We start from the raw sequence: 26,536 nt of genomic DNA, 5'->3' as shown, positions 1-26,536 counted from the left end.
CACGGGGATCAGGCTGAAATAAGGCAAAGAACCGACCACATTCTAATTCTCACAGGAAAAGATAATGTGTTTTATTTCCACAATATTGTAGAAATCATTCAAGCAAGCCTTAAAGGGGGTAGTGTCTGATTACAGAAACTCATGCTTAAAGGAGATAGTGTCTACAGAAATGTATCCTTTTTACACACTATTGGCCATACCTTATTAGAATTTCACATGTATAACAGAAGAAACTCACCACAGCAGACACCATAGTGGCTCTAGGCCCAACATTATGACTTCTCATCAATTTATGCCTTTTCTGTGCTCATGTCTTTTTAATATATCCAATTAGCAGTGGGTAAATCAGCTGTGGTTGTGACCACAACCAAGGACAAAGAGCAACAGGGAAAAGAGGCAAATTCCCAAGAAGGCAACTAAAAACTCTCTAACACTAGCCTTTCAAAGTGCAATCCTCAAACTACTCATCACTGGTTATGAAAAAACAAACCAGCTACCTTCTGACTAACCCAAAGCTTTACGATAAGCAGCAAGTATGGCTAACTATTTCCTCCTACCTAAAACATATCCACATTAGGGACCACATGGAACCAACTAAACCAACCACAAAATCAAGGATGCCATAATACAACGTGGTTATTTCTTCCTTTGCTAGCTGGAAGAAGACAGGGCATTCCTCCTGCCCTCAGCTCGTTCTGGGCAGAACACAGTTTCCCTGCCCACCTCAGCAAGCACTACCAGTTGCCCTTCTCACAGCAGCTGATTCTTTGTTATGACTTTCTTTGATCTGACTTTCTATCCTTGTAAAGTGTATTTCACTTCCTGACTTCCATCTCAGTAAAATCTTTCCCAGCCTTTCCCCTGGTTTCCCGTTAGTTCTCTGGAAGGTGATCAAGGGTCAGCATCTCCAACCTCGGACCACATCACCTGACTGAGATGTTCTCCCAACTATCTGCTAACAGCACCACCTTTAACCATATGGGCGAAGTAACAAACTACAAACTCTTCTCATGGGCCAAAGCAACTGCACCAGCTGGACTAGTCTGCAACTACCACTAACAACTCCAGAAATCTGTCAGACTTTGCAAAGCATACTTGTGGCTCAGTGGTTCAGAGCACTGACTGCTCTTCCAGAGGTTCTCAGTTCAATTCCCAGCAACCACAGGGTGGCTCACAACCATCTGTAAGGGAATCTGATGCCCTCTTCTGGCCTGTGGATGTATATGCAGCAGAACACTCATACATTTAAAAAAAAAAAAAGGTCCACAAGATAAAAAAGAAAATAACAATATATGTATGCATGATCTTAGTTGTATGGCCATAGAGATGAGGATGTATATAAAGGCCCATCTAAAGAAAGAATCTAAGTAAAATGCAGATCTAATGATAAATTGAAAAGAGATGCAAAAGGACATTAATAGTAGTTCTCTGGAGAGTAATGTATGGTTTTCATGTTCTCCTATTCACATTCCTGTGTATTTAAAATTTCCTCAAAGATGATACATTAGTCTGTATGGTTAATAATATAACTACAAAGAAATAAGTAATATTTTGGTTTCTAAGTGGGTAAAAAGAGGTCCAACCAAACTTCAAACTCTAAGTGACTCAATATTATTACATTTTTCCTATTCTGTAAAATTAAGGGTGCAAAGTCCTTTCCATAATTCCCATCCAGTGGTCTTATTAGAAAAGGAAGCACATAGCTTTGCTCAAATATATAGACCTTTTTTCCCTTTATTTATTCATCAGCTTTTAATTCAAATCAAATAAACTAATAATATATTACTTCAAACTGAGGGAGGTTTTTTTGGCTACTAAGAAATATTGTGAATGTTATAGTCTACATACAATAGGTCCATTATTGACAGAATTTTTTAGGCTAAAAGGAAAAGATCAAACACAAATGGATACACAAAAAAATATGTAAATTAGCTAAAATGGTGGCACAAGGCCTTAAATTCAACCCCTAGTATACAAATGATTCCAACAATGGTGGAATTGCATATGGCTTCTGTTTTACAATAGACATTGAAAGCTTCACAATAGGAAGAAATAAATGCTTACTGCTAAATTTAAAATTTAAAAAGCTATATTTATTGACCTGTCAAACTCAAACATAATATCTACTATATCTATAATTAAAGTTGTAAGAAGGAAACATTAGGCTCCCATGCCAAGGGTTTTAAATGATCTGAAGTTGTAACAAAGACCCCAAGAAAACTAAAGCTGTGTGGTGTTAATTTACACAGTCACAAGTATGGGGCCAAACATTCAAATTCTGGCCTAGCTGACTCTAAAAATCTGCTTTATCACTCAGCTTATTAAATCAGTAAGAGTTTCTATATTTTACTAAATACATCAAATTAGCCACATTGCAATTAGAAAAAAAATATTAAATATGGAGACCAATAAAAAAAAGAGTTTGTATGATGTCACTTTCTACAAAAAAAAAAAAAAAATGTTTAAAACACAGTCCTACCATGTAGCCGAGTAGAACTAAACTCCCGCCCTGTTCCTCGGCCTGCAGAGTACTGGGATAACAGTATATACTTCCTTCCCTGGTCTAACACCTGTTCCATAACAACATATACAAAAGTGTCACAAAGTGATGCAGCCCCTATGGACCATGTAAGCATCTGGGACATACTATGCACAATCTGTTTAAAATTTAATTAGAGAAACAATGCCAATAGAACAACAACAACAAAGTTTCAAAATACCTCAAATAAGCCACCATTTTCCTCACAGCTCTCATGGCAAAGCCAAAGTACCAGAGGTGCCACATATTCTGGCTTCAGGGCTTCAACAAGATCTGGAACAAAGACAAGAGCATCCATAACCAAGAGCACACATACAGACTTCATAAGTCATTTTACTTTCTGGAAACATTTTACATAAATAACCAAAGGCTTTTAAAATAAATGTGAACAAAATTACATATAATTAATCTTAAAAGGCTTTAGAATTTTTCATCCCCAACTAAGAAAAACCTAACATATTCTCAAGTTTCTGCAATCAAAGACATCACATGTGCCTTTTAATGATGAGAAGCACATGCTCACTGAAAAGGGTTACCAGAGCTGCCTGGGCAAGGCTGATAAGCAAATAACATAAAACTTGACAATCCTGGGGAGCCCTAGTTCTCTCTGGGAAAGGAGGAAGCGTCCTTGGCAAGTCCACCCTCAGAGAACGACTGGACGGAGCCACTGCACTCTGTGAGCATACTCTTAGTGCAGGAAAGAACTGCCCAAGGCAAGTGAATGCCTGGACTTCAGCGTTGGCTCCGCCGTGCAGCAAACAGCAGTGTGAGCATAAGGCTCGACTCCCCACTGGGTCTTCATCAGTAAGCTGGGGATTTCAAGTACTTTCCCCACCTATGGTACTTAGATGTTCCAATGAGAGATGACTATATCCTACAGAATGTTATTGTTTATAATACCTTACAATTGTACCTAAAGGACAGTGTGCATGCACATTGTAACTGATAGAGCCAAATACAATTATACTCTGATGAAATTTTTATATAAATCTAATTGCTTGTTATATGTACTTTTTCACCCATCTTTGCCAGGCAACTCCAGTTTTCTACTGAAAAACTGTTACTTTGTTGCTCAAGCATCAAGGATACCAAAGATAGTAAAAGGAATCCTAAACACAGAAAAGAAAGAAAGTCTCAAGTACAAGTGGATTAAAGACCTCAACATAAAAGGAGATACAATGAACCTCATAGACCAGAAAGTGCCTTAAACTCACTGACACAGGAGACAGCTTCCTGAACAGAACACCCATAGCATATGTACTAAAGATCAACAATTAATAAAGGACCTCATAAAATGAAAAAGCTTCTGTAAGGTAAAGAACACCATCACAAAGACAAAACAGCAGCCTACAGAAAGGAAAAAGATCTTCACCAACCTCACATCCAATAGAGGGCTAATACCCAAAATATATAAGGAATTTAAGAAACTAGACATCAAAAAAATTTTTCAAATTTAATCCAATTTGAAAATGGTATACAAATCTACACAGAGACCTCTTCTTAGAGGAAACTTAAATAGCTGAAAAACAGTAAAGAGATATTCAGCACCCTTAGCCATCAGGGAGTGCATATCAAAATGACTATGAGACTGCACAGTCACTATGGAAATCAATATGGAGGTTCTTCAGAAAATCGGGAACTGATCTAGCTCAAAACCCAACTATAGCATTCCTGGGCAAATACCCAACAGATTCTCTACCATACCACAAGTGCACTAGCTCAACTATGTTCATGACAGCTTTATTCATAATAGCCAGAAACTGGAAACAACCTAGATGTCCCTCAACCCAAGAATGAATAAAGAAAATGTGGTACATTACACAATGGAGTACTACTCAGCTGTTAAAATGAAATTACATCACAAAATGTTCAGGCAAATGGATGGCACTTGAAAAAATCATTATAAGTGATGTAACCCAGACCCAGAAAGACAAACATGGTATGTATGTACTCATTTAAGCGACTAATAGCTGTTAAGAAAAGCATAATCATGCTACAATCCACAGACCCAAAGAGGCTAAGAAACATGAGGGCTCTGACAGGAAGGGGCGAGGGATTTCCCTGGGAAGGAAAAATAGAATAGATTCTACAGATGAACTAGGGGCAAGTACTGACTGATGGAAACAGGACGGAAGGGAGGAGAGAGTATGAGGAGAGACGACTGGGGAGGGAACCTAGTGCACTTGAAACTTCCTGGAATCTATGAAGGTGATGGGGGATGCAGAGTCTAAATGTGCCATCTTCTGCAACCAGGCAAAGCTTCCAGTGGTAGGACTAAGGCACCAACCTAGCCACAAAATCTTCAACCTACAACCTGTCCTTGCCTGCAAGACATGCTGCGGCATCGGCGTCTCAGAACTTGTGAGAATGGCCAACCAATGGCTCCTCTAACTTGAGGCCCATTCCACAAGAGGGAACCCATGCCTGACACAGCCTGGATGGCAGGAACCGGCAGCTGGATGGCTCAGAGACCTAGAGTAGAACCAAACACAACTGGCCAGGAAAAAGAAATCAATGAAATGGTCCCTGATGATATTCTGATATACTCATAGATCCATGCCTAAACCAATTGTCATCAGCTGATGGGATTAGATAGATGCAGAAACCTACAGCCAAACATTAGGTGCAAGTCAGAGAAACCTGTGTGAAATCGGGGAAGACATTTTATAGAAGCCAGAGGGATGGAGGACACCAGGAGAACATGGTCCAAAAAATCAACTAAGCAGGGCTCATGACAGCAATCACAGAGCCTCATGGGTCTGCCCCAGGGCCTCTGTATTTACGGTTGTATAGCTTGGGATTTTTGTGGAAGTGGGGTGTCTGGCTCGTGCCTCCTCTTAGGACCCTTTTCCCTTGCTGGCTGCCTCATCCAGACTTGGCAGAGGGTTTGTGCCTCGCGTGCTGTAACTTGTTATACGGTGTTTGTCAAGACAACTGAATGGCCTCATCTTTTCTGAAGGAAAATGGAGGTGCAGTGGATCTGGGGGGGGGGGGAGCTGAGAGGCGTGGAGGGAGAGAAAACTGTGGCTGGAATGTAGGATATGAGGGAATATTAAGTAAAAGAAAAAAGAAAAAACAAGAGTAGGAGGCAAGCCACACATGGTGGGAGATAAACCTGCAAAAGATGTTTCGGAAATACACAAACACTTAAAACTCAAAAAAGGAACCAACTCAAGCCAAGAATGAAGGTTCAGACACTCAGGAGGCGGAGACAAGATGTCAAGTGTGAAGCCAGTTTAGGCTACGAAGCAAGATCCTATCTGCCGACCTTAGTTTCATCCACAGAACCCAGCAAGGGTAGAGTAAGAACAGCAATGTCAGTTAACCTCTGACCTCCACATGCATCCCATAACAGTACCCATAGGCAACCATGGGCACGCCCAGAATAATAATAAATAGTAAGCCAATAGATACTTCAGGGAAGGAAGGAAGTACAACAACATAGGAAAATGCCCAGCATCACATGTCTTCAAGGAGTCTCAAATTAAAATAGTAATGTCCTACCACTAGGTAATATTAAAAACACTAAAATTCTATTTTGAATAGAAATGCTGGCAAGATATAACACAGAACTTCTAGGTCAGTGCTGGTGGCCATGCAAATGATAAAGACATTATGAAAGGCCACGAGGTATTTCTTACGCAGATAAAGTAGTCTTAACAAATTAACCAATAATCATATTTCTTAATATTTCCTCAAAAACTAGAAATACCATGACCAAAAGAAATTTGGGGGAGAAACAGGTTCACTTCATCCTCTAGGAAACACAGGGCAGGAACATGTCAGAAACCTTAAGGCAAGACTGATGTAGAAGCTGTGAAGCAATACAACTCACTGGCTTGTTTACCATGCTTTACTGTACCACCCGGAACAACCTGTCCAGAGGCGGCACCACACAATGTGCCCACCAGCAACAATCCAATCACTACTTAAGAAATGCCCTACAAGCCAATGCAGTGGGGGACATTTTATCAACTGAGTTTCTTCCTAAATGACTCTAGCCTGTGCCTAATTAACACAAAAACTCACTGGTACAGTAGCTTTATTGCAACAATTAAACAAAACATGCAAAACAAAAACAAACAAAAAAAAAACCGGAAGTAACCAAGATGTCCTCATAGGTAAGTTAATAAAGAAACGGTGCTGCCCCCACACTATGGACTGCATCCAAACGACAGGAGTTTCCCCATCTAGCAGCAGAGGGAAAGGAGTAAATGCAGCACTGGTAAGCTCTGTAGGATTCTCTAAGAGTGGACACAAGAGGGTATGCACTTGTAGGAAGTCTTACAGCATAGGATGACGGGAGTCCTAATGCAACTATAAGCCTTGGTTAACAACAATAAATCAGTATCAGTATCAGTTCTAACAAGACAGCACGGATCTTAACAGGAACCCAGGAAAGAAACATACATGAGAACTCTGTACACTTGGACCAATTTTCCTATGAAGCATAACTTCTCCAAAAATAAAGCAGGTCACATTCCATATTTATGCTATGCATTTTGTATTGTATTTTATATGATCTATATAACTAGTCTATTATAAATAATTGTGTTGTACTTATTATAAACCAGTAAAATGTTATTATCCTGTCTGCAGAAATATGTGTGTAGTTCTAGCTATGCAGAGAAAAAGGATGAAAGTTTACTTCCAAGAGGGAAAATTCATGGTCATTTTCTATATTTTCCACTGTACTCTAAGTTTTTCAACAACAGCCATGAATTACACAAAATGCTTTTGAAATTGGAAAGAATTTTTCTCTTAAGTATTCAGAAAATTAAATCCTTTTGTAAAGCTCCTTCCACACACAGTGTGACAGACTCCAACACACTCACCTTCCACACACAGTATGGCTGACTGTAACACACTCACCTCCTGGCATCACGGTTTCTGTCATCCGTGACCCAGCGTTGGGGGCAATGGTGTTACAATGAATGTTGCTCTTCCTGCCTTCAATTGCGAGAGTGTTGCAGAGACCCAGAATGCCCAGCTTTGCGGCACTATAATTTGCCTGGCCAAAGTTGCCATATATTCCAGAAGCTGAGGAAGTCATAAGGATTCTAAAAAACAAGACCAACATCATCTCTCGCTGTGTGGCCGACACTGCAACCCTAACTATACGATGCTGTGGAGCCTGTCAAAACTCTGTATGCCCTGCTTCACTGCTCACAGCTATGAATCACACAGAATAATGTTGATATAAAAGTGATGTTTCAAAATTCAACTATAGGATTTAAGTAACGGGAAGAATCTCTGGTTAGACCCAAGTAGATTTAAATATAACAATGTTTATATCTAACTACCAAAAGCAGCAAGATTTATAAACACAAACTAGCAACATGTACATTAATATTTTAGCAAGAAATATTAGGTCAAACAGCTGTAATTCTTTAGTGGTTATCACTTCACAGCTCCATTTCTAGCTAATACTAAACACCATCACATAACTATCATATAACCTGACGCAATCTCACTCCACTTAGAACAAGCACAACAAATCACATTGTTTACTTTCAGAACTGTCCGGATCAAGATAAAATAGGAGTCTCAAAAAAAAAAAAAAAAAAAAAAAAATCACCATCACTAACAATTTGCTTCTCCAACTGTCTGAAGCCTAAACTGCAGGGCCGACCCTGACACACAGAGGACAGTATGAATGTAAGAGTAAACAAGTTACACGTGTGCAGCAATAGAGAACTCCTGATTCCAAACAGTTTACAAAGACCAGCCCATGGTGGGCTAGCATGAGAAAAAAATGGACACTCTTCTCTCTGTCCTTCTGGTTGCTGAGCACACCAAATAACAATCTTCAGTGTTTATACTGCTTTCTAAAGTTGTGTAGTAGTTTCATTCAAAATTAAAATCTTCTATCTTGGGAGGAGGTTCATGAAGCCACAGGATGATTATAAAGGTCAAACAACAGAATGTTCTAAGGAGATGTGCTGTGGGGGAACTCATTGAGCTCAGTAAGTAAATTATTCAAAGACTTCAGGAAGTCCCTGAAACAGACAGGATTCACTAGATCCCTCCCTCCCAAAGGGTATATAAATAGTAAGGACAGCTGCTAAAAGATAGTCTCAGCCAAGCTAAGCTTTCTGAAAAAGGCTCAGATTCACTGAGACACCTAAGAAAACACTTTCTAATGAGTTGAGCTTTCTGTAGGCTGTGTAGTAACCTTCCAGTGTCCAGTTTTTGTGCACTGTCACCCATGTTGAGAGTTAATTTCGGTGATACAGCTGTCTTTGAGTCATTGCTGCTCTTTTTAGTAGCCCCTCAGCCACATTCCTATAATGCCAATAAAGCTCATTTCATTGTTTTGCTAAAGTGAACTCTGGTGGTGTCTGTACTGTTGTTTGTTGTTGGTTCCCATCTGGAATTAATAGACAACAATTCACACCTTGTTTCCCCAAGAGTTGTATCACACACAAAAAAAAAAAAAAAAAAAAAAAATGTGATAAAGGTTCATGGGAAATATAATGATAATAAAAAGCATATGGTAAAAGGGAAATACAAAGCTGGTGAGTGTGTGCTAAACTGCACTCTAAAGCCTGCCCAAGTGTGAAACTGCTTGCCCCAGCACCATGCACCCATGTGTGAGCATCCTCCCTGCTGACAGAGGGCAAATCTACCTTCCATATTTCTGTTTCTTCATATGATCCCATGCAGCCCGGGTCACTTGGAAGGAGCCCCGCAAGTGAACTCTATGAATTATATCTGAAAAAGAAATTGTTTTCATTATGTTTGTCAAAAGTTAGGTGTGTCTTTTTATGGGGCTTGTTCATTTTATATGGGGCATTCCTAACCATCTACTGTCACACCCAGGTAACCACTTTTGTTTTTGTTACAATTATACCCATGAGCTTTTCCTATAATTTATAAAATTATTGTAATCCCTACATTAATCTAAACATGATATTGTATTTAATTAATGCCCACTCAAAATAAAAATGTGCTGATATAAACCAAAAGAGAGACAGTGCAGTCATTTTAGATCTCTACTTGCATGTGCACCCAGCAACACAAACTTACCCAAAGCAACATGAGACCACCCTCCCTTAAACAAATACCTATAGGGATTTAGCTTACCTGGCAAAGTGCTTATCACACAAGCATAAGAACCTGAGTTAGAGTCCCAGAAGCCATGTGAAAACTTTAGGCATAGTAGCAAATGTGTGTAATCCCAGTGCAGGTGAGGCAAAGACAGCTACTTGGGACTTCCTAACCAACAAGTGTAGCCCTACTAGTGAGCTCCAGACCAGTAAGAGGCCCTATCTCAAAGGAGGTAGGTGGCATTCCTCAGAACAATAACCTAACATTGTCTCTAGCATATAAATGTACATGCATACCCATCCCACACATACATGAACTGCATTAAAATACATGAAATGCATATACATGCATTAAAAGCAAATACTTACACAAATAGTCATGAATTTGACATATTAACTTACACTCAAAATAACAAATAAAAGTTAGACATAGATAGCACAGCTTATCATCAGGGAATATCTCTAAAATACGCACTATTTTTGCCAAGGTTTCCGAATGAATTAGAGCAGTCTACTTTTAAGGACTGCAATGCAATGAGTGAACTACCGTTTACAAAACAACCCTGCGTTGAGAGCTGTCCCATTTTGACCATTCTTACTTATTTGGTTTCATTCGGGAATTTAAAAAAAAAAAAAAAAAATCCCAGAGTTTCCATACAAATGCAACACTAAGGCAGGACAAAGGGTGATAAGGAGGGGGACTGGGTAGGATGGAGTCTCATCGCTTGGATCTTTTTCTCAGCTTCCTATCCCAGTTGTCCCCAGGGAAGAACCAAAAGCTTTCACCTGGACATTGTGCCTCTTCCAAAGCTCTAGGACAGAAGCTGAACTTCATCTTAGCAATGATACAGTTACCCCACCTCAGCGGCTATGCCTGCCACCCCTTCAGCCACTGGTCTGTTTACTGTTGATAACCATCAACAGGAACAAAATAAGAATAAACTACAAACAGGTTTTCACTGTTGCATAAACTCAACCTCTGCAACACAGGGAAGGAAAATGAAAAACATTTCCTATTTATTGAAAGCTTCAGATTAACATCCAGGTTCCGTCCTACCCTCTTCTTAAGACCTTTGTTTTTAATTTGTCATACCCTGAGCTCTTCTGCATCCTGCCCTTCTCATGGGGAAAGGAGGGGGAGAAGGGAGGGAGGGAGGGAGGGAGGGAGGGAGAGGGTGACAGAGTAGATAAAACAGGGTAAAAGCTACTAAAGTTAATACTAAGAAACAAAATTGTTTCCAGGAACTTCTGCAAATGACTTAACTATTTTTTAACAAATGTTTAACTTGTAACTATATAAATCATTTTCAATATAGTAAATTCATTTATATGCAAAGTATTTCCTTAATAGTATAAATTCACTAAGTACTAAAAGACAAGATAGCCAGTTACATTCCACAGAAGCCAGGAAACATCTTACCCCAGTCTTCATCACTTATCCTGGAGAAAGAGCGGTCCCTCAGGATTCTAAAATGTGACAATGCAGACGGTCAGGGTGAAAGAGAAAGCACACAGCAGTAAGGCAATAGTGTGTATTCTACTACAAATGAAAATACAGAAACACTCACCCAGCATTGTTGACCACAACATCTACAATATGAAAAAGATCCAAGTTACATAAGTAAAAGTAAGCATAATAATTTGCACTTACTTACAACTTAATTTATTTTAAAAGTTTTTTGAAAGTCCCCCCAGAAAAACTACATACAATAAGAATGCTATCAAAACAAAATTTTAATACCTATAGCAATAAAAAAATAACTAACTTACAAAAATCAATCATCAGATCTTCCTCTCCGACTTAAAATTTTAAATCTCTTATCTTCAACCAAAATTCTTATAGCTCGAAAAGCTAGCTCTCACACACTTGTGAGTCCTGAGTACTAAAAATCAACTATAAGTCATCTTGTACTTAACTTCAAAATCCACTCAGAAAGTTAAAAGTTCTCTCCTTGTTCCTCAACAGTAAAAAGGTCAAAAATCCATAAAGTGCTAAAGTAAGCATGGGAATTCAGGCCTGCAATCCAGTCACTTAAGAGGGGAGGGCAGGAGGCTCATGAGAGCCAGCCTCAACTACACAGGTGTGGGACAGCCTGTACTACCTGAGACCATGTCTCAAAAATAAAATAAACTAGGAATTCCAAACAAACCAACTGAAGCTAGAAACCAATATTCTATTTGATAAGTCTTTGTAATCTCACTATGCAAAGAAACTAATGTTTTTTTAAGGTTAAAGCCCTGGAATCCTGTGGCTAGCCCCATCCTCTGTGTCACAGTCAACCTAACCAAACTAGAACAAGTATGTTGGACTAAACAAAAAAGGAATACACTCAACTGACAAACAGTGCTGTCCAGACTGGAAACGCAAAGTCCTGTTGCCCACCTGCAATCCAATTATTTTAATACCAATGTCTCAGAGTAAACCAGGAGGAGGAGTTAGAGAGGAAGGACCAAGAGTACATCTCTAAAATGAAGAACCTTGTGCTGGATACTTTTATGTAAGACATCTAAAGCTAAAGGAGAGAACCTCAATTAAGAAGAGGCTTCCATAAATTCAAGTTGTAGTCAAGCCAGTACAGAAATTTCTTAATCAGTGATTAATGCAGGAGGGTCCAGCCCATTGTGGGTGGTGCCTTTCCTGGGCTGGTGGTCCTGGGTTCTGTAAGAAAGCAGGCTGAGCTAGCCATGAGGAGCAAATCAGTAAGCAGCATCCCTCCATGGCCTCTGCATCAGCTCGTGACTCCAAGTTCCTGCTCTGTTTGAGTTCCCGGCCTGATTTCCTTCAGTGATGAACAGGGCTATAGATGTATAAGCCAGATAAACCCTTTCCTCCACAAGTTGCTTTTTGATCACAGTGTTTCACTATAGCAATCAGAATCCTAACTAAGATACTTATCATACATATTTCTTCTAAATTTATAAGATATAAAACCATCATTAAAAAAAATACATTAGGTCCATTATTGCCAAAATATCAATTTATCTCAAAATTTTGAGATTTAATTAAATTCATTAAAAAAGGCAAAGAGCTTACACACACAGTGTTTTTAATCACTTGATGCAAAAACTTAAAAATTACCTAAATATGTATATGGCAATAAGACCATCACCTCAAGACCATCATGTAATAAGTCATACAATAAAATCAGTTAAATAAAATACTTGACTTATAAAACAAACCCAAATATCTAATTAGAAAGAGAGATGTGCTTGTTCAATAATGTCCATTCAAAACTATTACATGAGGAAAGCAGCAAGAGCCTCATTAGTACCCTGTAATAGTGAGCTTTCATTGTGAACTTGCCCAGCCTACACTCACCTGGGAAGAAAGGCTCACGAAGGACTGTCTACACTGAGTCCAGCTGTGCACATGTCTGTGGGGGCCACCTTAATTAAGTTATTGACACTGAAGACCTGGGCTACTGGGGATGGCACCTTTCCTGAACTGAGAAGGAGAAACTGGGCTGAGCACAAGCAAGTCCCATGTCCTCTGTCCTGCTTATTTCATGATGTAACTGCTGTCTGAACTCCTACCACAACTCCCCCACAACGACATACTTTATCCTAGATTTGCAAGGCCAAATCCCCTCCTCCCTCACTTGTTTTTTTCCGGGAATATTTTACCCCAGAGACAGAAGTGGAACATAAAGACACCATGAATGCAGGAGAACATCACCTATTCTGCCGAACTTGTCCAGTGCTGTCTTCACAAGCTTCTCGCCTTCTTCAACTGAATCTGAGAAGAGCAGAGGACAGAATGTCAGTACCCTGCCTCATAGCCTCACAGTCGTTGTCACTCAGAGCATATGAGTTATCCCACCACCCAGCAGAGTAAACACAAAAGGCACACAGCCATCAATGGAGTCTATCACCACAGACATTCTTATGCCAGACAATTCATTAACCAGCAAGACAGGGGAGAGTAGACTGAGTAAGAGATGCTAATGTGGAGCAGCCGAGGGTGGTCCCGGGAGGGGATAAAATCTGGAGTGTAAAAATAAAAAAAATTTTTAAAAAGTGAAAAAGAAATGCTGAGAAAAGACTTTAATCCCAGCTCTTGGGAGGCAGAGGCAGAAGGATCTCTGTGTGTTCAAAGCCAGCCTGGTCTACAGGTGTTTCAGGACACCCAGGGCTACACAAAGACTCTGTCTCAAAGAACAACAAAAACAAACAAATAAACAAAAATCCTGACAAAGAGCAGCTAGAGGACTGCTGTCCAATAAAACTGCTTATGAGAAAGGGAAGGGGTGCAAAGTCATTACAGATTAATTAAACTGTTAAACTTCCTATGAAGTTGAAAAGGCCCTTTTCCCACCGTTGTTCAATAATAGTAAGCAATAATCATATATGGATACTGAGTGTTCAACAGTATGGCCAGCATAACAAGCAAATGCAATAGATTAGTTTAATTTAATTTTACAAACATTGCACCTTAGTGGCAAATTAAGAGGATGGGAGAGATGCATGTTTAATCTATATAAGCATATGCATTATTATAGAGCCACCCAGTCTTGCACTATTAACTACAAAAAGTAAAGCAAACAACGTGGGTTCCTATATTCAGCTGGTAAGCTCTCAGGCAGGCTCTGCCTGCGGTCCTTCACCACCACTGCCTCCGCCATAAGCACCCCATTCGCAAGGGAGAACCCAGGGAACACCATCAGTCCCTTCTCTGGGACCCAAGGACAATGTCAACCTCTTTCCCAGGACCCATGGGATCCATATGGTCCTTGGTAAGAGATACACGTTGAGGCTGAGCGCTATGGCACACCCCTGTAATCACAGAATTTGTTAGAGTTGAGGGGAGAAGTATCTCAAGTTCTCAGGCCAAACGGAACTACACGATAAAACACTGGGGGAGGGGGGGTTGGTTTGGCTTGATTTGGTTTGGTTGTTTGTTTGGTTGTTTGTTTGGTTGGTTGGTTTGGTTTTTTTGTTTGTGTGTGTGTATGTGAGTGTGTGTGTGTGTGTGTGTGTGTGTGTGTGTGTGTGTGTGTGTGTGTCTGTGTGTGTGTTAGCCATTTTCCAAAACGCTTGGAACCATTAGTATTTCTGATCATTTTTTTCCTCAAGTTTTGGAGTTTGTGCCTACATATAATGATCTGTTTTGTGGCTGTAACCCAACTCTATCCAAAATGTTTCTTCACATGCCCTGGATGCCTGACACTCACACCTGGAGGTAATTTCAGGGACAGTTCCTGCTGTGTCTGTCCAGGACTGACTGCACTCTGTCCGGTGAGGTCAGCTGTGAAATGTCCCACATATCTGACACCGTGTGGAGCACTTGGATTTCAGATTTTCAGTCATCAGGGCTCGCTGTCTGGATGGCTGCAAATGCAGACATCCTGAGTAAGGCTGTGAGCTCCCTACAGGGGGCTGTGCCACCTCTGGTCCCCACTGATAGCTTTCTGAGCCTCACCTGCCCAGGCACTTCCAATGGCTGCTGAGACTCTAACCCTGAAAAGCATCAATCAGCACTTGGAAAACCTGAAGGGGCTGTTGCCCTGATGATTGACAGGCTAAGCAAAGGAGAGCTGCAAAGGGGAGGAGCCTGAGACTTTTATCCTTGTAAGATTATAAGGCTCTAGGACAGTGGTTTTCAACCTTCCTGATGCTGTGACCTTTTAATTCATGTTGTAGTGAACCCCAACCATAAAATTATTATCACTGCTTCTTCTAACTGTGGAGAATTTCTTCATAACTGTGTTATGAATCATAATGTAAATATCTGATATGCAGGATATCTAACATGCAACCCCTGTGAAAAGGTCATTTGAACCCCAAGGGGTTGTGACCCACAGGTTGAGCCTCACTGCTCTAGAGCTTAAAGAAAAAAAATGGAAACATTTTTTCCTAAATCATGAGGGAAAGATAGTAAGCTTATCATTAGCATCTTAACACTCCCTCAAATCCATAGGTCAAATCCTCGTTCCTCCTGTGAGCTGTCAAAATGAAACCAAGCTACCACAAACTAGTTCCAGGAAAGTTGGCAGCCACAAGCGTGAAGTGTAAATCTATTCAACAGGGTTCTTTCCAATGCTTGGAACAACAGACCAAAATGTGAAAGTTGTATTTGCAGGTTTTTTCATAACACACTTAACATCTCATTTGACCCTCAAGTTTTTGCAAAGTGAAAGATAATTGCAGTAGCAACTGCAAAAGATCATGGCAGCCAACACCAAAAAGGGCCATTCATCACTCAGCACAGCTTTGAACACAGAATCTTTGAACACACTAAGAAGAATTAAAGTAGATGCTACAGAGTTGTGAGACCTTGAATCTAAACAAGGCTGTTCAGAACACAGTCACACCTGTAACAGTCTAAGTTTCACAACAGTTTATGAAATCATCTACATCAAAAGCTTAGCAATTTCTCACATATGAAATAAAGGATGTTCTCAAAAGGCTTGGTAGATTTAGATAAAATCTAATTTCATAGTTAGATTCAGTGTAATGCTGAGTTATTTCTGAAGGATTACTAAAGCAAACAACTTTTATTAGCAGAAGGAAAGTAAACAGTCTATTTCTGTCAAATACCGTAATTGGCCACAGCTTTCCCGCCTTTCCTTCTTATTTCTTCCACAACCTTGTCGGCGGCAGAGGAGCCTTTACCAACTCCTTTGAAGTCCCCTCCTAAGTCATTCACTGCAATGCAAAAAACACGCAATTAATCTTTCCCTCCTCCCAAAGATGTTAGACACAAAATTCAAATTACTGATGTAGTTCTTCAATCGCCTGCCCACTTCCCATTATCACCAATCTTACCAAGCACAAGACAAAATATGTGTTATCAAAACAGGCCCCGCTGCTGGGACGCAGCTCTGCAGTAGAATGTGTGTCTTACACATACGAGCCCAGATTTATCTCCAGCACCGAGAAGAGAAAGCTTTCAACACAGATATGAACAGCAAAATTACTTAAGGTTCAGTCATGAATGTTTTACTTTCACTGTGCTTGTTCTCTTGGAATGGAAAAGGATAGGATTTAACCCTCTGCCAAAGGGATAAAAGGGGGGATGCGTGGGGTGAAGGTGTGAGAAAACTCACTTCACAAATAAATATACAGGGAAACTATCCAGGGGTTTCTGGAAACATTTAAACAAACAAACAAAGAGTGACTTTAAAATGACCTAATGGCCTAGGGATAGAGAAAGGTGAGGAGCGGGTGTGAAGAAAGGTGGAGATTAGGACGCTGAACCTCATGAATATGTGCAGGTAAAATGAGCTAACAAAATCAAAAACCAAAAAAAAAAAAAAATTCCAGCAATCTATTTGGAATCATTTAGCCAAAAGAACTAAAATCAAAAGAAAAAATTAGCAACTCTCTTCAAAGACTGGGTGCCCCTAGCACTGCAGCTGAGGTACAGAAGCAGCCCAAGGTCCACAGCCAGCAATGGGCAGAGGGTAAACCCCCACTGTCCATGGCAGGCAATGGCAGAGGGTAAACCCCCACCATCTATGGCAGGCAATGGCAGAGGGTAAGTCCCCACCATCCATGGCAGGCAATGGCAGAGGGTAAGTCCTCACACACTAAGCCAGAGGAGGTAAAACTACCAGCATAGGACAAACACTAGATGAATCCCCTTATATGTGGCTTTGGGAATAGTCTGATTCATAGACTTACAGAAGAGAAAAATGGTTGCCACAACCTGGGAGAAAGTGGGCCTGGTGAACTTTAATAGGCCTAAGTTGCAATTATCAAGATGAATACTTACATAGACCTACTATGTAACATAGCACCTATAATAATAGTGTAAACTTAAAACTGAAGTTAGCACACACATTATATTCTTACTACAGCAAAGTTTGTCCCAAAACATGGTGTCATAACCTAGAATTCAGGAAAACATCTATTAAAAGAGATCCCAGATGATAATTGAAACTAGTATGTGTTTGATCACTAGCCTATAGCAGGATTTCAGCGTTTTAACAAGTGAGCACACAAAATGCCCATACACTCAAGTACACAACTGGCCCCATCTAACTTACTGAAAGTCAGTGAATGATGTCAGACTTTAGTGAGATGTACAAGGCCAAAGTCACCAAACACTAGGGACAGATGACAATCTCAAGTGGCAGCGCAGTGCAGGGCAAGCTTTATGACACATCTTCCGAACACTGAAGACACATGCAGATAAGTACCACGTAACTGAGAAACAGAACTCGGGAAAGTGTTTGAGACAAAGACTATATTGTGAATGGGTCACTGATTTTTGAAGAGTATAATCCTAATAAATGACTAATTACAAATGGTGAGCGAGTACACACTACAATTAATATTGATGAGTTTTGGGTTTGGTTATTGGGTTTTTTTTTTCTTTAGAAAAACATCCCTTTAAATTAATGTGAGGGTCCAATACATAGTATATGACTACAGACATAAAGGGGTGAAGGACAAAAAAGCCAACACCTAGCCACATATAGAAACAGTCACAAGGAATGTGTTTCCTGTCATTTTTTGTTTTTTTAAATAAATGAATTTTCCTAAATTTATGCAGGAATGTTTTCCCAATCAGGTAATATTACCAGTCTTACTGAAAATTGAAACGCTCTGTGAAGACACAAATAATAAACAGGTTTACATTATCCCTCAAGGCATGGAAAGGAAGATGATTCTTCAAAATCTGAATTCTATTAACTATTAATTCCCATGCAATTATTTAAATGACCAAAAAAACTAGTTAAAAATAATGGAAAATTTAAGACAAGCAAAAGTTTTGATGATTCTTTTTAAATTAATTTAACATTTCAATTAGAATATGATTACATCACTCCCCTCTTCCCTTTCCTCCTTCTTTAAAAAAAATAAAGTAAAATAACGCAAGAGCTTCAGAGACCAAACTGACAAATAGGCATTTAAGTGGAGAGAATTGTTCCACTGTGTAATGAAATGCTGCCCCCAAGTGGTGAAGTTAGAAAGTGCAGCAAACCACACAAACACCGCAGGCCGCGAATGCTGAAAGCATCCATCATTAAACAGAACTAAACTAATAAATTCTTTCATTCAGGAGGCTACAAACACCTGGTCAAGCAACAAATGGCTTAAAAAGCAATAATTTAAAATTTATCTGTGTTCAAATAGAACAAGAACTGTTGGTAGTTACCCACGCTATGAAGAATGGCTGCCACTCCAACAATGGTAAACGTTCCAGATGCAATGTAACAAACCAAACAGCTTATATTAATGTTTCCCACCTCTTAACAATTACACACCGATGTGTTAAGAGTTTAAAATGACAACTGCTCCCCCGGATAAAAACATGACTTATACATTAACCCAGACTAGGTTAAATGCAGATTTTAGTTTAGAACTGTGTTCCTCTGTCACACCCAAGCTACTCAGCCTTTAAAAAGGACAATCGTTTCTATTAAAAATAAATCAAGCGTGTTTGCTTGAGGAGGATCCAGAGAGAAGGATAAGCAGCCACTCCTCTTGGGTTAGTGGCATCCATGGGAAGATCACGATAGCTAAGGATGGTTTCTCAGATGTTTCTAAAGCGTGTACGTTTGTAAATCCTCCTGGTACATGCTTGTAGTCCTGACACATGGGAGGCAGATCAAAGAGGAACAGGAGTTTCAAAGTCATCCTTAAGAACACAGAGAATTCTAGGCCAACCTGGGCTACATCAGATCCTCTTTCCAAAAAAAAAATCTGCTCACATACCTGGGTTTTTTTGTTTGTTTCTTAAGCAAGTTATTTTTTCCCTTTTTCTTGTCATTTTAAGTACATGAGTGAGCTAGCTGGGCAGTCTATGAAGAGCTGTAGAAGCTTTGTTCTCTGTTGGGCTGGGTTAGGAGACAGTGCTAAAAAAAATCTACTCTCAGGGTTTCATTAAATAAAAGCTGTGTTAGAAACTCATGAATGTACAAAACTATAAACTACACTTGAAAATCTCTCTCCTCCCCCTCTCTCTCTCTCTCTCTCACACACACACACACACACACACACACAAACACTCTCACAGACACACAGTCTCTCTCTCTCTCTCTCCCTCCCTCCCTCCCTCCCTCCCTCCCTCTCTCTCTCTCTCTCTCTCTCACACACACACACACACACACACAAACACTCTCACAGACACACAGTCTCTCTCTCTCTCTCTCTCTCTCTCTCTCTCTCACACACACACACACACACAAACACTCTCACAGACACACCGTGTCTCTCTCTCTCTCTCTCTCTCACACACACACACACACACACACACACACAAACACTCTCACAGACACACAGTCTCTCTCTCTCTCTCTCACACACACACACACACACACAAACACTCTCACAGACACACAGTCTCTCTCTCTCTCTCTCTCTCTCTCTCTCTCACACACACACACACACACACACACACTCTCACAGACACAGTCTCTCTCTCTCTCTCACACACACACACACACACACACACACGCGCGCGCACACACACACACTCGCGCGCGCACACTCCTCCATAATCAGGCACAGAGGTAAATGAATTAAAGTGCCAAGCTATCCAGTGTATGCAGGTGTACCCAGTTGCCATCGTCTTAAAGACAGAGTATGTCTGAGAGGATTCCCACCTCTCTCGGTCTTCCTGTCTGAAGAACAGGCAGAACTTGTAGCCTGCTGCTTTAATGCACACGTCTTTGGGCTCCGCTGAGCTACCACAGCTCTCCCCCGTCATCTCTAGCCTTTCCCACGTGCCCTGCTCATGTCACCACATTTCATTTGGGGTATGTGCCTCTGCTGTCTTTCTTTTTTCTTTTGGTTGGTTGTTTTTGTTGTTGTGTTGGTGGTGGTGGTGGTGGTTTGGTGTGGCTTGGTTTCTGGTTTTTTCCAGACAGGGTTTCTCTGGCTGCCCTGACACTCTGTAGACCAGGCTGGCCTCAATCTCAGAGATCCACCTGTCTACCTGCTTCTGTTGGATTAAAGGTATATGATACAATGCCCGGCTCATCTCTGGTATATTTTCTAAGGACTTTTATTATAAAAGGCTTTAATTTCTTCATGTGTATTACAAGTCATAAATCCTTTCATTAAAATGTTGAGAAGGAAAGGTGCATATTTGCCTCATGAGGATGATAGAATTGTTTTTCAGCGTTTCATGTACACCTTAGAGGGAAATCAGGATTTGTCTGCAATTATTCTATGTGCTGTGAAAGCCATGATTTTGGACACTTCCTTCTTCTTTCTCTGCCCTCTGCCCTAGCATTTTATGATTCTTAGGAGACAGTTAATAATAGTAAGCACTTGGAAACTTGAGCCGCACATGACAATGCACATCTGTAATCACAGCAGTCGGGAGGCCGAGACAAGGAGATCTAAGATCAGCGGCCAGCCTGGGCTACAATGAGGAGGACAGGGCCACCTTGAACTAAAAGATTTTGTCTCAAACGATGGACAGAGGAGAAGAGAAGGGGGAGAAGGGAAGAGGAGGAAGGGGATATGTGTTGATTTCCTGCTATCTGGACTGACTGCTAAGCTAGAACTGAAACAATAAAAACACAGCTCACTTTTGTGTTGTGCATGGTTTTGCACGTGATTTACATGTGTGCAAGTGGACGCCACACAGATGTGCGGAGGTCAGACATCAACCTCAGATCCATCCTCCTTGGTTTTGAGACAGGAGCTCTGAGGAGCCTGGAACTCACAGACAAGATTAGGCTAACTGGCCCCAGGCATCTGCTTGTCTCTGCTTCCCAAGCGCTGGCATTACAGTCACCTGAGCCCTACACCCTGCATGCGATTTCAGCGTGGTGTCTGGGATGTGCTCACTCAGCCAGCATTTTTACCACCTTTGCCATAGCTCCAGTACCAGCTGACTTTTAATCTGCATTAACTCTTGCCCTACTCCCATTTCTGAAAAGCACTGGCCATGAGTCATTCACTTCTGTCATCTGTTTCATCAGAATTCTTCAACTCCCAGTTAGGATCAGTCCCTGCCAGGTTCACGCTCTGAGCTTCAGCTTTGCGGTGGGAGGCTGCCGCACTTCTGAGAATTCCCTTTTCTTTCCTTTTCTAACACTCTGCCCTGCCTGCTGCAGCTGCCCTTGGGTCCTGGCTTTCAAGGATCCTAACAACTCTCCACTGCCTGAGTGTCTAGTACCTTGCTCCAATCTGTAGTGGGCTTCCTGTTCCCCACTGGCCCATCTGAGATCTGTACAGTGCGGGCTCACTTCAGCACTTTGTTAATCTAACTCTATGTGCACATTATAGCATGCACACCCCCACCCTACACACACACACAAATTGATAATAATAATAATAATTAGTAAATAAATGTAATCTGATTTTTTTTACAAGAATTACTTTAGGGCTAGGAATATATCTCAGTGAAAAAAAGCACTTTCCCAGCATGCATAAAATTCTAAGTTCAATTCTCAGAAAAGGGAAAAGGTCATTTCCTTCAGATGGCATAAACCTTGGATTTAATCCCTGGCACCTCCCACATCCCAAAAATGCTTTTAATTAACTTTACAATAACTTGGCCCCAGTGGATTTTCTAACCCATTTATACTTAAGTCCTGATTACTACCGAAAAGAATGTTTAGACACATGTATTTGGGACCCACACAGGTGCCGTGAGGCTCATGCAGAGGCTGAAGGGAAACATGAAGGAAGGGGTCGGTTCTGTTCTACCATATGGTTCCCAGAAAGGAATGCAGCGCACTGAGCTCCTCTGAGAGGCCTTAACCAACTGAGCAACCTCACTGGCCTCCTTTCAGTTTCTGTTGTTTTGTTTTTTTAACTTAAATGTAAAGTATCTGTAATCCCAGCACTTAAGAGTGAAGGCAAGAGGATCGGGGTGTGGTGGGGCTGGGGGGTTCAAAGGCAGGCTAGGTTATCTGACAATACCTGCTTCAAAAGAGAAAAGAAAAATCAACCAGGCATTATTGTTATGTGTATGTTATGTGTATGTCTTCTCTCTCTCTCTCTCTCTCTCTCTCTCTCTGTGTGTGTGTGTGTGTGTGTGTGTGTGTGTGTGTGTGTGTGTTCGCGCACATGCGCGCACACGAGTGTCCATGTGAGATTTCCAGATACAGACTGACTTAGAGGAAGACAAGACTGCACAAGGCACGGGCAATGGTCACTGAGGACCTTGTCCAGCTTCCTCTTCAGTACCCTGACAGCTAGAGACCGGAAGGGCTGGCTAGACTATCATGTTGCTCCCTCAGATTGGTAAAAAAAAAAAAAAAAAAAAAAAAAAAAAACAGTCACCTTGGTTCTGAAAGAATCTTTTCTAGAATTGCTACAACTGTATCCAAATATGTGAAGGGCTGGGGAAGAGCGGCTCAGAAGGCAAAATCCTCACTGGCTTCCTAACTGGACCTCTTGTGCTGCTAAGACTGGGTGGTTACTAAACAGAATTTTTTACTGCTCTAGTGATTACAATCCCCAGACCCTAAAACTACATGATGAAGACTGGTCTCTATTTCAGTAATGGTGTCTTGTAGCTGCCTGCTGCAGAGTTGGAGAAAGGCTATGTGAGAAAAGAATCCCTAATGGCTTTAGATGGGTGCTAATCTCATTCAGGAGGGCAGGGCCTTCTGACTTAATCCTCTTCAAAAGCCACACCTCAGCACAGCCAGAATTGAGCTGCCACACCAACAGGGAAGCCTTGGTGTCTCTAATGGATTTTCTTTTCCTCACAGGAAGGAGGCAAACATTTCCTTAAAGGAGAAGACAACAAGCAATAAAGACTAAGACTGATCCTCAACCTCTTGTCTGTAACTCGGGAGAAGTCGCTGTACTCGGAGTTACAATCTACCTGTGCAGGGGGGAGGTTCCCAGCACACAGCAAAGAGGAACACAGGAGCAACGCTGGCTGGTTTAAAGAATAAATCTAATAACTGCTTTCTGTTTGAGAACTAAATGTCAGAGACCAAGGGTGGATAATAGACACTGAACACTCAGGTGGAGGACTGAGGGCAGTATGTGACCACAGGCTGAGTTCTAGGCCAGCCTGGGCTACATTGTAACAGACTCAGTGGTTTTCTCACGGTGTGTGTGATGCTCATGGAAAGATCTAGAAAGGAGCCAGCATGGCAAGTACAGCTGCTCATTATACACTGGGATCCACGTGTGCTTCCTGAGTCCTTCGCCTGGTGTTTCCTTAGCCTCACTTGCTCACTCTGTCACTGCTCATCCTGATTACCAAACCAAGCATGTGCTTACCCTGCAGAGAATGCTGATGCCTAGAGTGGTCCTTTTCCTTTAAGTATCTATAGTAGATACATGCTTTAAATACAGACACTGGGCTGCCTCCTCATGTTAGGGTACACGTGTGGGCTCTGGAGCTAATAGGTATGAAAAAGAAAAAACTGAAAATGAAGAGAAACAGACTTTCTACTGGGCCACCGACTGCCATGGTTGCCCACTGAGGCACTGGTCTCGACCACTTCCCACCCATGCCCACAAGGCCTGTGCAGGGCACCATTACCACTCTGAGATAAACTTTGGGTAGTTAAATCCTCATATATATTCTTACACCTCACACACCCAATAACAGAATAAACTGTGAATAAGTGGGTCTCCCATAAACCCCAGCCCAAGAGAGGAACCAGCCCCTCAGGCTGCCCCTGCTGCGCCAGGAGATGTGGAAGACTAGTATTTGTACATTCAGACCCCACAAAGAGGGAGAACTATTACCACACTCAGGAGTGTACTTATAGGCCAGATAAGATGGCTCAAAAGATAAAAGCACCGCCTGTTCATCCAGAGGAGCCAAGTTCGATTCCCAGCACCCACACATGTCAGTTCCAGAGCCCTCTGTAACTCCAGTTCCTGGACATGTGGCACACATATAAGGAAGCAAACATCCACAACACATAAATGATTTTTTAAGACTTATTTATTTATCTTATGTATATGAGTACACTGTAGCTGTCTTTAGACACACCAGAAGAGGGCATCAGATTCCATACAAATGCTTGTGAGCCACCATGTGTGATTGCTGGGAATTGAACTCAGTGCTCTGAACTGCTGAGTCTTCTCTCCAGCCCACATAAATGATTTTTTTAAAGAGTGTAATTTTACTTTATTACTGTTAGAAACACACTCTAGGTTTTTTCCCTCTACCATCTGAACTCTTTCTCATGAGCACAAGGACCGAGAATGCTGTTGTGATGGCAGTAGCTTGAGGAAGACAAGTAAAGGCATGTGCTGCCATGCCTGCTAACCTCAGATGAATCCCCAACACGGTAGAAGGGAGAAGGGGAGAACCAACTCCTGAAAGCCTACACACACACATACACAGAGAGAGAGGGGGGGGGAGGGAGGGAGGGAGGGAGGGAGGGAGACGGAGAGGGAGGGAGAGGGAGAGGGAAGGGAGAGGGAGAGGGAGAGGGAGAGGGAGGGAGGGAGAGAGGGAGAGAGGGAGAGAGGGAGAGAGGGAGAGAGGGAGAGAGGGAGAGAGGGAGAGAGGGAGAGAGGGAGAGAGAGGGAGAGGGAGAGGGAGAGGGGATGTAAGAGAGTTCATGTTAACTAACGAATGGAGTCCGATTCTAGCACACATGCATGCTGGTACTCAGTGTATTGCTGGCCCCTCTACATCTCTCTACAAAGGTCGTCAATTTATCACACTTTAGTCTCACTATAATCCAACAGATTACAAAGAGATCATGTAATTAGGCAATAAAGGAGAAAATTGAGCTTTCACCTACTTTCTAGAACAACCAACAGACTTTCCTCATTGACTATTAGCTATCACAATGACAGAGGGGTTGAAAGACTCTGACCCATGCCCACATGAGCTGAAGATCTGTTTACCCTTTACTGTGTAAGCACAGCACAAAAGAAAGTCATATCCATCTTAGTTCATAAGAGTGCGACTTATGCTGAGCCTGTTTGAGTGGTTTGCTGTGCTGTCCTGATACCTGCTCTTTGGTGCTGTGAGGCACAATCAGGAAAGCTCTGAAGGTGCAACATGTTTTAATCCACAGAGATCTGATAAAAATCAAAGTGTTACTTCAGTCTTTTTGAATCTGCAAAGGTGAGTAGCACTAGAGATAACCAGATGGCAAGAGGCAAGTGCAAGAACAAAAGCAACAGAAAGCAAGGCTACTTGGCATCACTGGAACCCAGTTCTCCCAATACAGCAAGTCCTGGATACCCCAGGACACCAGAAAAGCAAGATTCCAACTTTAAAAAAAAAAATCACACCTTATGATGATGGTAGAGGACTTTAAGAAGGACATAAATAACTCCCTTAAAGAAATACAGGAGAACACAGGCAAACAAGTAGAAGCCCTTAAAGAGGAAACACAAAAAAACCTTTAAAGAATTACAGAAAAGCACAGCCAAACAGTAAAAGAAATTGAACAAAAACATCCAAGATCTAAAAATAGAAATAGGAACAATTAAGAAATCACAAAGGGAGACAAACCTGGAGACAGAAAGCCTAATAAAAACATCAGGAGTCACAGACACAAGCATCACCAACAGACTACAAGAGATAGAAGAGAGAATCTCAGGGGCAGAAGATAAAAGAGAAAACATTGACACAACAATCAAAGAAAATCCAAAAATCAAAAATCTCCTAACCCAAACATCCAGGAAATCCAGGACACAATGAGAAGACCAAACCTAAGGATAATAGGTGTAGAAGAGAGCGAAGATTCCCAACTTAAAGGGCCAGTAAATATCTTCAACAAAATTATAGAAGAAAACTTCCGTAACCTAAAGAAAAAGCTGCCCATGAACATACAAGAAGCCTACAGAACTCCAAATAGATTAGACTAGAAAAGAAATTCCTCCCAACACATAATATTCAAAATACCAAATGCACAAAACAAAGAAAGAATACTAAAAGCAGTAAGGCAAAGAAGTTAAGTAACATATAAAGGTCAGAATTACACCAGACTTCTCAACAGAGACTATGAAAGCTAGAAGATCCTGAACTGACATCAAACAGACCCTAAGAAAACACAAATGTCAGCCCAGGTTACTATATCCAAATATATATATATATTTCTAC

At 41.2% G+C, this 26,536-nt stretch overlaps 1 protein-coding gene across 1 annotated transcript in view; it reads right to left on the bottom strand.

Annotated features, from left to right (window-relative positions):
• The window catches only part of HSD17B4 (hydroxysteroid 17-beta dehydrogenase 4), a 68,497-nt gene that overhangs the window by 35,584 nt on the left and 6,377 nt on the right, over positions 1 to 26,536 (bottom strand). Inside the window, exons 3-9 of the mRNA XM_080919682.1 lie at positions 16,126 to 16,233; positions 13,265 to 13,324; positions 11,157 to 11,178; positions 11,009 to 11,055; positions 9,169 to 9,253; positions 7,412 to 7,599; positions 2,721 to 2,812 (exon numbers count right to left, since the gene is read on the bottom strand). Coding sequence (XP_080775808.1) covers positions 2,721 to 2,812; positions 7,412 to 7,599; positions 9,169 to 9,253; positions 11,009 to 11,055; positions 11,157 to 11,178; positions 13,265 to 13,324; positions 16,126 to 16,233 — 602 coding nt within the window. The remainder of the gene's footprint in view (positions 1 to 2,720; positions 2,813 to 7,411; positions 7,600 to 9,168; positions 9,254 to 11,008; positions 11,056 to 11,156; positions 11,179 to 13,264; positions 13,325 to 16,125; positions 16,234 to 26,536) is intronic.

This window comes from Micromys minutus (assembly GCF_963924665.1).
Source record: "Micromys minutus genome assembly, chromosome: 8".
Classification (NCBI taxonomy): domain Eukaryota; kingdom Metazoa; phylum Chordata; class Mammalia; order Rodentia; family Muridae; genus Micromys; species Micromys minutus.
Note: the sequence above shows the minus strand (reverse complement) of the source record. Positions and strands in the feature narration are given on the sequence as shown.